The sequence below is a fragment of the Pogoniulus pusillus genome, chromosome 29, assembly GCF_015220805.1.
Source record: "Pogoniulus pusillus isolate bPogPus1 chromosome 29, bPogPus1.pri, whole genome shotgun sequence".
Taxonomy (NCBI): domain Eukaryota; kingdom Metazoa; phylum Chordata; class Aves; order Piciformes; family Lybiidae; genus Pogoniulus; species Pogoniulus pusillus.
In genome coordinates, this window is record NC_087292.1 from 14,336,355 (window position 1) to 14,350,526 (window position 14,172).

Here is a 14,172-nt window from a genome sequence, read left to right on the forward strand (position 1 = left end):
AGGAGGGAAGTGGGGAGGGAGACGAGCAGAGAGGCTGAACAGAGGGGCGGGGGGGCCGGGCGGGAGGGGACTGCCGTGCTGCTTCTACCAGGGCGGCTGTGAAGGGGGCTGCGGAGGGAGGGCGTTGTGTGTGCGGGGAGGCTCTTGCCCTGCTAGGGCAGATCTGGGCACCGGGGAGCTGCGGGGAGGAGAGAGTCGGAACTGGGGGCTGCGCCCGGCAGGGGAATGGGAGGCTGGGGAGGTGTGTGTGTGTCTGAGTCTCGCACACGCACACGCACACGCACGGCAGCCCGGCAGCTGCAGGCGCCTCCTCCCCGCCGCATTAAAACCAGCCAAGTTTCCACGCCGGGGGCAGCGACACGTCGGGGAGCGGCGGCAGGTCCGAGCTGCGGTCCCGGGTCCGAGCTGTGATCCCGAGTCCGGGCTGCGGTCCCCGGGTCGGAGCTCTGCTTCCCGGGTCGGAGCTCCGCTCTCCAGTCCAAGCTGCAGCCGCGGCTCCGAGCTGCGGTCCACGGTCCCGGCTGTGATCCCGGATCAGAGCTGTGGTCCCGGGTCAGAGCCCGGTCACCGGGCCCAGCTGCGGTCCACGGTCCGAGCTCCGGTATCCGGGCCTGAGCTCCGGTTCCCGGGTCCGAGCTGCGGTCCCGGGTCGCAGCTACGGTCCCCGTTCCGAGCTGCAGCCCCGGGGATGCACCTGAACGCCACGGTCCCGACTGCACTGGGCAGTCCCCTCCACCTGCAGCCCAGCAGCTATGCCAACGCCTCCAACCGCTCCGACCTGCTTCCCAAAGCGCCCGATGAGGAGGACCTGGACGTCAACACCGACATCTACTCCAAAGTGATGGTGACTATCATCTACTTGGCTCTTTTCTTGGTGGGCACGGTGGGCAACTCCATCACAGCGTACACGCTGGTGCGCAAGAAGTCGCTGCAGAACCTGCAGAGCACTGTGCACTACCACCTGGCCAGTCTCGCCTTCTCCGACCTCCTCATCTTCCTCCTCTGCATGCCCATCGAGCTCTACAACTTTATCTGGGTTCATCACCCCTGGGCGTTCGGGGGGGCTGTCTGCAAGGGCTACTACTTCCTGCGGGATGCCTGCACCTACGCCACGGCGCTCAACATCGCCAGCCTCAGCGTGGAGCGCTACATGGCCATCTGCCACCCCTTCAAAGCCAAGAGCATCATGTCCCGCAGCCGCACCAAGAAGTTCATCAGCTGCATCTGGATCGCCTCCTTCCTCCTCGCTATCCCCATGATCTTCACCATGGGGGAGATCTATGGCAAGGACCAGGACCCTGACTCCCTCATCTGCACCACCATCGTGGACCCCTCCACCTTGAAGACAGTCATCCAGGTGAGGATCCCAGAGCTTTCTGAGCAACAAGGGATGGTAGCTGCCTCCTTCCCTGGGCTCAGATGGCCAAACTTTGTGGAGATGGTCAGGACTGGGAGGGCTCAGGAAGTGGGGGTGTACCAAGCAGCCTTGACAGGCCCAGAGTTGGGACAAGTGGAATATGGGGAGATCTTGGCTCTGCTTGCCCATCCTGCATCCCATCCTGCCCCGTGGTGCTGAACTGAGACCCTGCGCCAGGATGAATTCCTGCACCATGGTTAATCCAGCCCTGCACTGATGCATCCCCCCCAGAGCTCCCCTCCACACACTGTCCCAGTCCCAAGCCCCACGTGCTGTGGACTCTGGGGCAGCCAGGCCCTGCCCTGCCGCGCAGTTGTTCTCTCAGACTGAGGATGCTCAGATCCTCCCCAGATGAGGCAGTTCATCACCAGGGAATCCATAAACCTCCACCTTTCTCTGCATCTTCCACATCTCCTTTCCTTCTGCTGGAAAGCAACCAGCAAGACTGAGGGAAATAAACCCATCTCTCCCCATCTCTGCTTCTTGTGTTGATCCAGAGCCCATTTCCTCTGCCTAATGAAAGGTCTTCATAGCAGAAAGTTTTGAGAGCAAGGTGTAGCACAGGCAACCAAAAAGGAACTGCATCTCCAAGGCAGAGGCTGGTGTTTGTGCTGTTTGGAGGAAATCCGTAGCTGGTGTGACGAGCAGTCCCCTCCTGACTTCAGAAGGGCTTTTCTGGGCTTCACATGCTGATTAATCTAACACACCCATGTGTGGAAAGGATTTCAGCATCAACACTTGCTGTGCTCCAGTTCTCTCAGGGGTTGAGGCATTTGTTTACTGGAGCATTAGGCTTGAAAAATGTAAGAGACATGGAAGGAGGGACGGAAAGAGCAAGACACCACACTCCACACTCCCTTTGCTGCCAGGCTCACTTGTGATAGATGCTCAATCATTTATTTTGAACATGAAATTCAAGTGGGTTTAATGAGCCACCAATTAGGATTTTAAAATGGAATGTGTGCTAAAGACTTTGAGATGTTCCCACAGTTAAGAGGAGTGAACTTAGATGGCAACAAATCAACCATTTCCCCCACTGGAAGTGGCTGAGGGTATATATGCAGTTAGATTTAAGCCCGGAGATGTAGATGCTTGGAAATGTCTCTGCGAGTTTCCCCCTGGACTGCTCCAGTAAACAAAAAACCCATGCCCCAGCAAAGCCTTGGATTCCCCCTGCACTTTGTCTCAATTCCTAACTCTCATCCTGAGATGATGAGGCTGGATCTCTCCTCTAGGTGCTTTGTAGATTTTGCCAGTGGCAGCACAGTATACTTAACCCAAATTCTCCTCTCTCTCAGGAGATGTGAGCCATCTGAGCTGAGAGCAACGTGGCTGATATGCAGTGTTTCCAGTTATCTTCCTTTTAGGATTAAGCTGATGCTCATTGTTACCATGATAGGGCTAAAGCCAGGATTATTTCCCAGCCACGTTTTGGGAGATTACAGTTTGAACAATGCTCCCCACATTTTCCAGCCCTGCTGTTATTCAGGCTATACCTTGTCTTGCTAGCCTAGGAAGAAGTAAGCAGACATGAGTGCACAGCATGCAAAGTTCACCTGGGGGCTTTTCCTCTTGTGTTTTTTTCTTCCTTTCTTTCCATTTCACTTGTGAATTAGTTTAAAACTAGAAAGAAAGAGGCAGCTGTTGGGGGGTAGAAAAACAAACCCAAACCCTCCCACGCTGCTCCTTCTCATGGGATCCGGCTCCACGAGTAGATTCGCTAAGGCAGGAAGGTTGTTTAATGGCTTCACTCTGTTCCTGGGAGGAGAGGGAAGCAGCACACACTGCGATGCTGGGCTGTGGGCTGGGGAAGGCTCTGGAGTGAATAAGCAAAGCATCTGCAAGTCAGGTTGGAAGTGCATTAATGGGAAGCGATGCATAGCGTGGGAGTGGACACCCTCGTGTCGTGAGCTGCACAGGGGCTTGGAAAAATGACAACTAGCAGAAGACCTGTGAAGGAAAGGGCAGTGCTAATGTGGGGGGTGATGCACAGAGGTCTCACCAGTCAGAAAGCTGGAGCCTTGGTTCTTTCCCAGTGGATTCAAGCTGGGTCTGTGCATCTCTTTGCATTCATTTTCTCTCTTTAAATTAAGCAGAGCGATGATGCACTTGCTCGAGCTGGCAAATCGCTTGTAATAAATCACTCAACATATTTCACTCCTCTTCCTGTTTGGCAGAACGTCTAAAGCAAATTGGGGCTTTTTTTGGGAAGCTGTTAACTCTCCAAGAGGTTTCATTTGTTGACTGATTGAAAGCCAGTCCCAGAACAGAGCAATTGTAATCATTTATAGCCTCAGAGCCCCATATGAGCTATGGTTCTGCTGGGATCGTCACAGAATCTCTCCTCCCTGAACTGGAACAGGCTTCGTGGGTTGAATATCTGAATGTTAATTTGACATCTCTGATTTTGCAGAAGTCCTTCTCTATTTGCTTTGAATAATGAAGTTTTAATGGGCATACCTGAGTGGAAGTAGGTTCTGTGTGAACAACCAGGTTTCCTTCATCAAGGAAAACAAGAAACTCCACCAACACTCGACACCTTTGATTCTTGCCCATGTTAACTTCTACCAAGGTAGCTCCACAACAACTGTAAGAAGTATTTACTGACACTCTTCTAGCAATTACAGCTTGCTCAGTGCATCACATGCTGGTAAGCAGTAAGAGCAAGAAACGTTCTGCAGGGTGTCACTGTGTGCCACTACAATCAGTACAGCCAGGAACTACACATCTCACCTCACGCCATCGAGAGGTGAGCTCTGTGTGGCCTCTGATGCTTCAGTGTTATTACCCAGCTTTGTTTATCACAATCCTTGCAGCTGCTTCAATCAGCTTCTGAATCTGGTGGGCTATATATTCTGATATTTTCAGTCAGGAATGTCTGGTTTGAATGTTAGCACCAGCGTGGGATTTGGTAGCAGGAAAAAGTCCGTTATAGCCACATCATTTAGGTCTGGTTAACACTAGAGCTGGCAGACACCCTCTAAAACACACTGCAGCCAATTTTAAGGGCTTTTTCCACATAAATTAAACACCTCTTCAAGCCATCTCTGTATGAGTAAATTCATGTTTTCATGCCACTCCAGCTGGAGGAGGTTTTAAAAGCCACTCATCGTGGAAACAACAGACAAGAGAGCTCCAAGGCAGAATGAGATGCTTCTCCGGTCTACTTGCAGGTCAGGACTTGTGGCTTTGGCTACTTCACAGCTTTTCTCTTGGCTCTGGGGCCAGCTCCCTCAGAGCAGGGCTGTATTGAGTGTCCCATCCTGCCACAGGCAGCCCTGCATGCTGTTACTATCGTAAACTCTCAGCCCTGTTCTTCATAGAGGTCTGAGTGCTAATGTCCAGCTGCCTGTGCAAACTCATTTTTCCTTTATTGCTCCTGCCTTTCTTACCTCTTTTCTGGAGAGATCCCTAGATGACCTGAGGAAAAGAGTGGATTTTGACAGAAATCCTAATAGTCCTGATGCTCTGTCAGTCCCACCACACAGTCAGGCATCTCTTCAAACTAAAATCCCAGGATTTTAGCTGAGCCTGATCTGGGCACATGTGTGAGAGGAACTGATGTGGGCAGCTCAACATTCCCAGGAGAGAAAGGAACATGTGCCGCTGCCATGGCACAGTCTGCACTTGGATGGCTCTGCTGCAAACTGTCCCCTAAGTTATGGTGAGTGCCTGGGTAGGCAGGATCTGACACATGCTTGTGGCTTTGTTTTCGCATGGACAGCTGGTGTGAACTCATTTATTAAAACACATGGCAGCAGGCTCTCCAAAAACTGTCACAGCTCCATCAGCTCCATGTTGCTCATTTGAGAGGGCAACTTCTTGGGAAACACATTCCAAACTTCTCTGGACCTTCTGGTGAGCTTGGGTGGACAGCTGCCCCAGTTCTGCTCTGTGTCAGCCCACTCTTGTGTGGCTGCAGCTTGCCTGCCCCTCCAGATCCCTTGTTTATTACATTTTATGAAGCCTGCTCATAATTCAGATGGTTTGTAGAGTAAATAACTCTGAACATGAAGCAACTGCTTGCCCAAGAAGGTCCTCTGCTTTATTTCTTCCTACATTTCTTCTTGCGATGCCTTTTAAGGAATGGGACAAAGAGCCTTAGGTCTGAAGGGGATGGAAAGGAAGGATCAGGTGTTGGAGCTGAAAGACACGAGGTGTAGCCTGGCCTCTTGGCACCCATTACCCATTCCAAGGACTTCTCTTCACTTCTGATTTGTCTGAGAGACCCCAAAAGCCGTTAATTCCATACACAAGGTTGCAAACTCTCCTGTTACACTTTCCTCTGGTGAGAAGCAGCTCAGCAGAGTGGTGCAATGAGCTGCTGCATGGTGCACAGTTGGTAGCCATGGGCAGCAGGACTCTGCCCACTGGCAGATCTGTGGTGCCACGTCAGTAAGCATGATGAGCATCTCTCCAGAGTGCATGGAAGTTACAAACCATCAAATCAAATGGCTGAATTCTCTCCAGCTTTGCTGATCCAGGGTTAGTCAATGGCTTCAGTTCAGGAATCCTGTGTTTATGCTAAAGCTGACTAGAGGAATTGAAGTTAGTTTCTTTTCCTAAGGTCACAGCCAAATTCCTACTATGGCTTTTAATAACAGCTCTGATTCAAATCACTCACTACAGCTCCATGCACTGAGAATCCCACCCGTTGGGTCTGGCCAATAAAACAATTTTGGCTACAGAACCACAGCAACCCAGCACAGAGGAGGCTGGAAGAGACCTTTGTGAATTATCTAGTTCAGCTCTCCTGCTAGACCAGGGTTACCCAGAGCAGCTTGCCCAGAGTCACAATCATAGAATTACAGAATGAACCAGGTTGGAAGAGAGCTCCAAGCTCAGCCAGCACAACCTAGCACCCAGCCCTGGCCAATCAGCCAGACCATGGCACTAAGTGCCCCAGCCAGGCTTGGCTTCAACACCTCCACAGATGGTGACTCCACCACCTCCCTGGGCAGCCCATTCCAATGCCAATCACTCTCTCTGACAACAACTTCCTCCTAACATCCAGCCTAGACCTCCCCCAGCACGACTTGAGACTGTCCCCTTCTTCTGTTGCTGGTTGTCTGGCAGAAGAGCCCAATCCCACCTGGCTACAGCCTCCCTTCAGGTAGTTGCAGACAGCAATGAGGTCACCCCTGAGCCTCCTCTCCCCCAGGCTGCACAACCCCAGCTCCTTCAGCCTCATAGGGAGATAGGTTTGGAATCTCACCCTCAAAACACACACAGAATCTCTGCCCACTGAAGAAGCCCACACCTTGGTGCCACTTACCACCAACACCAACGAATTGGCTACCTTTGTGGCAGAACTGTGTCCTGGCAGGTGACAATGCTGCCAGCCCTTTGGCTAGACAAGAGAATGAAGCCGCTGCTGTTTGAACGTGTCTGGACCCCTCCCTGCAGTGACAGAGAGCCACCCTCAGCAGTGGGGCTGCCCATCCGTGGTGGCATGAGCATCCCTATAAAGCTGCTTTTTTATCCTGCAGCATGCAGGGAGCCCAGGGCTTTAACTCAGCATATGCAGGACAGCCCAGCCTGCCTAATCCCAGCCGTTTACAGTGTGGTCCATCTTGCAGCAGCATCGAAATTAAATAAGCTCTTGTGTTCATTGCTTTACATAACCACTTGGCCTGCTGTGTTTTGCCAGTTCTTACATAATTTCGTCTTTATTTTTCCCCAATTGATTTTAATTCACTTGATTCCCTGGTTGTTGTTTCCCCCCCTCCCCCTTCCTGCAATGTCAGCTGGAGGGATAATAAAAGAATGTGGCTGATCAGTTTAGCTCTTAGGTTTTTCCCCTGAATAGCATTTTGCAAAGGCAGAAGAAACCAAGGTAATCTGGTGGTCCTTCTTCTCAGAGGGGGAAAAAATACAACCAACCCTAAAACAAACCTGCAGCTGCCTTTAATCTTCTTCCAGATCATTTAAAACAGCTATTTAATTGTCTTCTCCCTGCTGCCCCCCTCCTCTCCCTCAAAGGCTTTTGCTATCGTCTCTCTGCAGCATCTGCTGGAGGCTCACAGATGGCACTTTCGCTTCCTGACGTTTAGAAACACTTCTGTGTCCTGCCCGAGGCGGGGGCGTGATGCAGCATCCCACCGTGGGACGCGTGGGTGCCTGCCTGGCCAAGGGACAGGGTGGCCTCAGGGCTTCAGTGTTAGCATCATAGCATCAACCAGCTTTGAAGAGACCTCCAAGGTCATCCAGTCCAATCTAGCACCCAGCCCTGGCCAATTAACTAGACTATGGCACTAATATGGCACACCTCCAGGCACGGTGACTCCACCACCTCCCTGGGCAGCCCATTCCAATGCCAATCACTCTCTCTGCCAACAACTTCCTCCTAACATCCAGCCTAGACCTGCCCCAGCACAACTTGAGACTGTGTCCCCTTGTTCTTTTGCTGGTTGCCTGGCAGAAGAGATCAACCTCCACCTGGATACAGCTTCTCTTCAGGGAGTTGTATGTCTGGTTACTACTCCAAGCAGAAATGCCAAAAGGTTGGTCATGAAAAGGCTGATTTCAATGCAAACAGTGCAGTCCAGTTTTCAGTTTTATTACTTTAAAAAATCTCTCTTCTCCCCATCTTCCTCCTTTCCTCTTCATCTCCTATTTTTCCTCATCTTCTTCCTTTTCTTTCCAACTCCTTCCCTTTCTCTCCATCTTCCTCTTTCTTCCCATCTTCCTCCCTTTCTCCCCATCTCATTCTTTTTCCCCCATCCCCATCCTTTTCCTCCTGATCCTTTTCCTCTCCATCTCTTTCCTCTCCACCTCCCTCCTTTCAGCACCACGACCCCCCCCTTTCCCACCCCACACAGCTCTTTCTCCCAAACTCAGAGCACCTGGCTTCTGTCCTCCCACCCCAGCTGTAACCACTTTGCTCTCCCTGCCTCTCCCCCTATATAATCAGACCCAGGAGAGGCAGAAGCCCTTAGCTTGCCCAAGTGGGCAGAGGGATCCTCCTCCTGGCATCACTGGTGAGTGCCTATGGCTGTGCACTGGGTGAATGGGAGTGGGATCTAAAGGCCGGGGGGCCTGGTTGGCCCCCCGGCTCGGCAGGCTAGGAAGCTGACAATTGCTCTGACATCACCTATGGGTGCTGGCTAACAGTAACATCAGCCCCCCCATTTTGCCTCCCATGGATTTAATTTCTTTTATCCAATTTTAAAGCATCTTAGGGGTGGGTTTAAAAAAAAAATGAGCTGCTGATAAATCAGTTGAGCTGATGAGTTATCCAGCAAACAAGTGCTTGGGGCTGGTTCATAAGAAGTGGTGGTGATGGAGCACTAACCCTGACTGGGTAGCAGAAATTTCTGAGCTGCTGCTTCATTCCCAGTCTTTTCCTGCATTTAAAGTGTCAGTTGATAAGTTTTCCATCGATGGGAGGGGAAAAGGAGTGAGACAATTTTATGTCACTATACCCTAGTGCCCTCCTGGTGCATCTGTGTGTGGAAGTCCATCCTCCTCCTCCCTCTTTGGGGTACCAGAAACCTGTCATCCCCCTTGCCCCTGCCAGGGCAGAGGATACTGTAGGACAAAACTAGAGCAGGAAGCATGGCTCTTGCCCTTGGCCTTTGAAGAAGGAATGTTTGACAGGCAGGAGGGGTTGGTTATCTGCAGAGTGTGTGAGATTTGCTTCTCATCTCCTGTGGCTTTTTCACTTCAGCAATTCTCAGTGCATGGCCAAGCATGGTTTCATGGGGGAGGGAAAAAAAAACCCATGCAATCAAAAAAGTCTTCTCAACTTTATTTCTAAGAGAAAGTTCAAAGTTCTTTGGAGCTTTTAAGTTCTCAGACTAGAAACAGAATTGTCAACTGAAGGGAGAAATCAGAGATGAGATTTTCTGTTTTCCTAGTGGAAATGGGGGGGGGGAAGGAAAAATAAAAGGGGGAAAAAAAAACTTTCAGGAAGACTTCAGTCTCTGAAAGGCAGGAAAAGCATCTATTTTTTATGCAAAGTACTCTTGAAGAAGCTGGAGTGCTTCTAAACTACAAAGCCACACACAGAGTGAAAAGCACATTGAGCATCAGTAAATCAGAGAGGTACTGCAGTGATGGCTGAGCCAGAGGAAGTGCTCTGGGTTTGGTAGCATTGATCATGGCCACATTGACAGCTCCAACAGAGTAGCTCCTCACCATCCTCCCAGGCAGCCTCCCTCCTGCCATGATTCACAAGCAGCCTGTGGATGTACATCTCCTGAGATGCTGAACCCTCTGCAGTGAATCTCTCCTTATAAAACCTTCCAGGTGTCTCTTTGCCAAGTGAATTCCCAAACAGATAAAAGAAGAACAGGCAGTGTGAACAGAACTGGGTATCTCAGCATGTTCCTTTCTCTTGTCCTGACAGTTACTACTCCCTCTAGGTAAAATGAGGAATAAATTTAGGACCACTGCTGTGACAGCCAACTTGCACTCTTGAAGCCAGTGGTTTGTGTTGCTTCAAGAGATCTGCTCCTCCTCCAGAGGAAATGAAGGACATTAGCAAACTCCAACCTTAGCATGCTCAAGAAACTCCTGGGATCCTGAAAGCTGCCTGAGGAACTTAATTTCAGGGACCCATGGTGCACCCGATTGAGTCTCTTCATGCTTTCCCTCCTGCTGAATGCCTTCCTTCTGCCTCCTGCCAACACCAGGTGTGTTTGGAACTGTCAGAAGCAAAAAACTCACAAGTTGCTCAGGTATTGTATCTTTGGGGCCAATGAAAAGTTGTTGTCCCTTTACCTGGAGCACTTGCCTGATTTCTGGAGCCTGTGGGATGGTTTCCATGGCAAGAGAAAGGGCTAAGACAAGGTTGTCTTCTTTGGTAGATGCTGGCTTAAAGCCAATGCATGGAACTCTATTTTCTGAGCAGGCAGTGGGACCACAGAAGAAAGTCACAGCCTGTTGTTCAGGCTTCTGCCCTGTGATAGATGGTCTGGTTGCCTTCTCTTCCTGGGCAGTGTAGCCCTTCTGACATCTCCTCTCCTGCTCTTGCAAGTTCAGCCTGACAGATCATAGAATGTCAGGGGCTGGGAGAGACCTTGAAAGATCATCTGGTCCAGCCTCCCTGCAGGAGCAGCATTATCTAGAGCAGATCACACTGCAATGCATCCAGACAGCTCTTCAACCTCTCCAGAGAGGGAGACTCCACAACCCCCCTCTGCAGCCTGTTCCAGTGCTCTGTCACCTTCACAGGGGAAAAATTCTTCCTCAGGTTCACATGGAACCTTCTATGCCTCAACCTGCACCCATTGCCTCTTGTCCTGTCACTGGGCATCACCAAGAACAGCCTGGCTCCATCCTCCTGGCTCTCATCTCTTATAAAGATGATTGAGGTCACCTCTCAGTCTCCTCCTCTCCAAGCTAAAAAGCCCCAACTCCCACAGTCTCTTCTCAGAAGGAAGATGTTCAACTTCTTTAATCAGATGCTTACCCAGTGCCTCATTTCTGCTGCTCAGGGCTTTGCATGATGTCTAGCAGGAGAAGGAGCAATCTTAGCCCTGAACCATCTCTTTTTCTCTCTCTTTTAACCTTGAAGAAAGGGATCTACCAACTTATCAGCTTTTCCCAGACTTGCAGAGCAAAGACCAGCTGCCCATCAGCTGTAGATGTTCCAATGTAGAATGGCATTTATCTCAGTAGATCCCTACTTCTGATCAGGAGTCCAGGGAGCTAATGATACTGCTGTGGCAGTGCCACATCCTATTAATTGTAACTCAACCAAAAGCAATGCAGGTCTGCACTGCCAAACCAAATAAAAGTGGTCTCAGAGCTTGGTAGGAGTGTCATATCACTTTGTTGCCTTGGATAACTCTGGATGAGGGGATTGAGTCCAGCATCAGTAAGTTTGCAGATGACACCAAGCTAGGAGCAGGTGTGGAGCTGTTGGAAGGTAGGAGAGCCCTGCAGAGGGACCTGGACAGGCTGGATGGGTGGGCAGAGGCCAATGGGATGAGATTGAACAAGGCCAAGCGCAGGGTTCTGCACTTTGGCCACAACAACCCCAGGCAGCACTACAGGCTGGGGACAGAGTGGCTGAGAGCATCCAGGAAGAAAGGGACCTGGGGGTACTGGGACACAGTAGCTGAAGATGAGGCAGCAGTGTGCCCAGGTGGCCAAGAGAGCCAATGGCATCCTGGCCTGCATCAGGAACAGTGTGGCCAGTAGGATGAGGGAGGTTATTCTGCTGCTGTGCTCAGCACTGGTCAGGCCACACCTTGAGTCCTGTGTCCAGTTCTGGGCTCTTCCATTCAAGAGAGATGTTGAGGTGCTGGAAGGTGTCCAGAGAAAGGCAACAAAGCTGGTGAGAGGCCTGGAGCACAGCCCTGTGAGGAGAGGCTGAGGGAGCTGGGGGTGTGCAGCCTGCAGCAGAGGAGGCTCAGGGCAGAGCTCATTGCTGTCTACAACCACCTGAAGGGAGGCTGTAGCCAGGTGGGGTTGGTCTCTTCTGCCAGGCACCCAGCAACAGAAGAAGGGGACAGAGTCCCAAGTTGTGCCAGGGGAGGTCTAGGCTGGATGTTAGGAGGAAGTTGTTGGCAGAGAGAGTGATTGGCATTGGAATGGGCTGCCCAGGGAGGTGGTGGTGTCGCTGCCCCTGGAGGTGTTGAAGCCAAGCCTGGATGAGGCACTTAGTGCCATGGTGTAGTTGATTGGATAGGGCTGGATACTAGGTTGGACTGGCTGAGCTTGGAGGTCTCTTCCAGCCTGGTTGATTCTGTGGTTTCATAAGTCCATAACTCTCTGAGTTTGTTCAATACCAAATGACTTTGCTTTTTCCTCCTGTTCTCTGTTTTTCCCAAAGCCATCTGATAAAAATGAAGCTCACACAGCCACTGGGAAGTTTTAGCTCGGTGCTCACATCACTCTATTGATTCTTCCTGCAAAGACCTAACATTTTATCCTCACAGGGACAACTTATATGTTTTAATATACTTGTTTAATTCAAAAGAGAAACTTACAGGATTGAGTTTCCCTCCCCAGAGACTGGTTCACTTTTTTATCACTGTCAGTCATGCACTTATGACAGTGCCATACTTATTTGTTCCTTAACTCCAGATGTGTGAAGTGTGACAAAGCACTGAAGGAGGAGGGGGAAGTATAGGTTTGGATTAGTAAATAGATGTTTTCCATCTAGATAAAATCACAGGGGAGGTTGTATGCCCCAGACACTAAACAGATTGCAGTCACTAACCCAAGGGACAAGCTCTGCCCTGGGCTTGGTCTCCTTCATATTATTCTGGCATCTTTCAGGTGCATCCTGGCCTGCACAGGAGAGCTGCAGGATGGAAAATACCTTGGGGGGGGGGGGGGGGGAGAATGTGCAGGAATTTGATCAGAAAGCATAGCACAATGCAACAGCCTCACAGAGCAGGGCACATGGCCAGCCTGGCAGCCCTAGTCCTGCCTGGTAGTCCTGGGCCAGCCAGGAAACAACTCTCATAATACCTGAGGCTCCAAGAGGGGTGATCATGTCCCTGTACTCAGCACTTGTGAGACCACACCTCAAGTACTGTGTCCAGTTTTGGTCACCACAGTACAGGAGGGACATTGAGGTGCTGGAGCAGGTGCAGAGAAGGGTGATGAGGCTGGGGAGAGGTCTGGCAAACATGACCTGTGAGGAGCAGCTGGGGGTGTTTAGTCTGGAGAAAAGGAGGCTGAGAGAGAGACCTTGTTGCTCTCTACAACTACCTACAAGAGCTGGTCTCTTCTCCCCAGTTACTAGTGATAGGACAAGAGGAAATGGCCTCAAGTTGCATCAGGGGAGGTTTAGGTTGGATGTTGGGAAGAAGTTCTTTGCTGAGCAGGTGATCAGGCACTGGAACAGGCTACCCAGGGAGGTGGTGGAGTCACCATCCCTGGAGGTGTTTAAAAGGAGAGTGGATGTGGCACTTGAGGCTATGATCTAGTGATGAAGGTTGGACTGGATGATCCTGGTGGTCCTTTCCAAGCATAGCAATTCATAGTGATGAGATGTGCTGAGGGCTTTGGTTTAGCCAAGGACTTGTCAGTGTGAAACTAATGATTGGACTCAATGAGCTTGAAGGGCTTTTCCCATCTAAGAAATCCTGTGATTCTGTAAAGGATCTGTGTCAGAGAAAGACTTTGAGGGAAAGCAGCATTAAATCAACTGGCAAATCCTTTGGATAAGTTTTCTGTTTGTGGGATTTAGAAGATGTGGCACTGAGGAATATGGTTTAGTGGCACCCTGGCAGTGCTGGGTTAGCAGTTGGGCTTGGTGATCTTAAAAGTTCTCTTCCAACCAAAATGATTCTGTGATTATACAATCAGCTTCAGCAAACTTATACCCTCTCTGCTCAAGCCAAAGTGTCCTCAACTCAGCCAGCACTCCTAGAGTTTGAGCTGACACTACAAGCCCCACTAAGAGGGTTCATTGCCTCCCAAAAAGAGTTTCTTGGACACCAGTGATGAAACTTGCCACTACCACTTCCTCCAGTGAGTCAGGCAGCCGACCAAATCTGTACTGGTAACAGCTCTCACACTTGAGCCTCCTATCAGCAGTGGGACAGTGACTTAAATATGGCTTTTAATCTATTTATAGCTGCACATCCTGCACTCAGTATCATAGTTAATGCAAATAACATTCAAGTTAAATCCCCACTGAGAGGCACATTATGAAGATTAACAGCTTGGCTTTTCTCTTACTCCAGTTTACACAGCCCTGATTTGTGCTTGGTGTTTTATAGGCAAGTGGTAAGAATATTTGAAGCAAGAAATCTGTATGCAAGATTGACATCTCAAAACAAAACAGTGCC

General features: G+C 50.3%; 1 protein-coding gene across 1 annotated transcript in view; it reads left to right on the forward strand.

Moving 5' to 3' along the window:
- The first annotated feature begins 232 nt into the window (after window positions 1-232).
- Window positions 233-14,172, forward strand: part of NTSR1 (neurotensin receptor 1) — a 62,919-nt gene continuing 48,979 nt past the window's right edge. Inside the window, exon 1 of the mRNA XM_064167704.1 lies at window positions 233-1,357. Within this exon, the coding sequence (XP_064023774.1) occupies window positions 689-1,357 (669 nt within the window). The 5' untranslated portion in view covers window positions 233-688. The remainder of the gene's footprint in view (window positions 1,358-14,172) is intronic.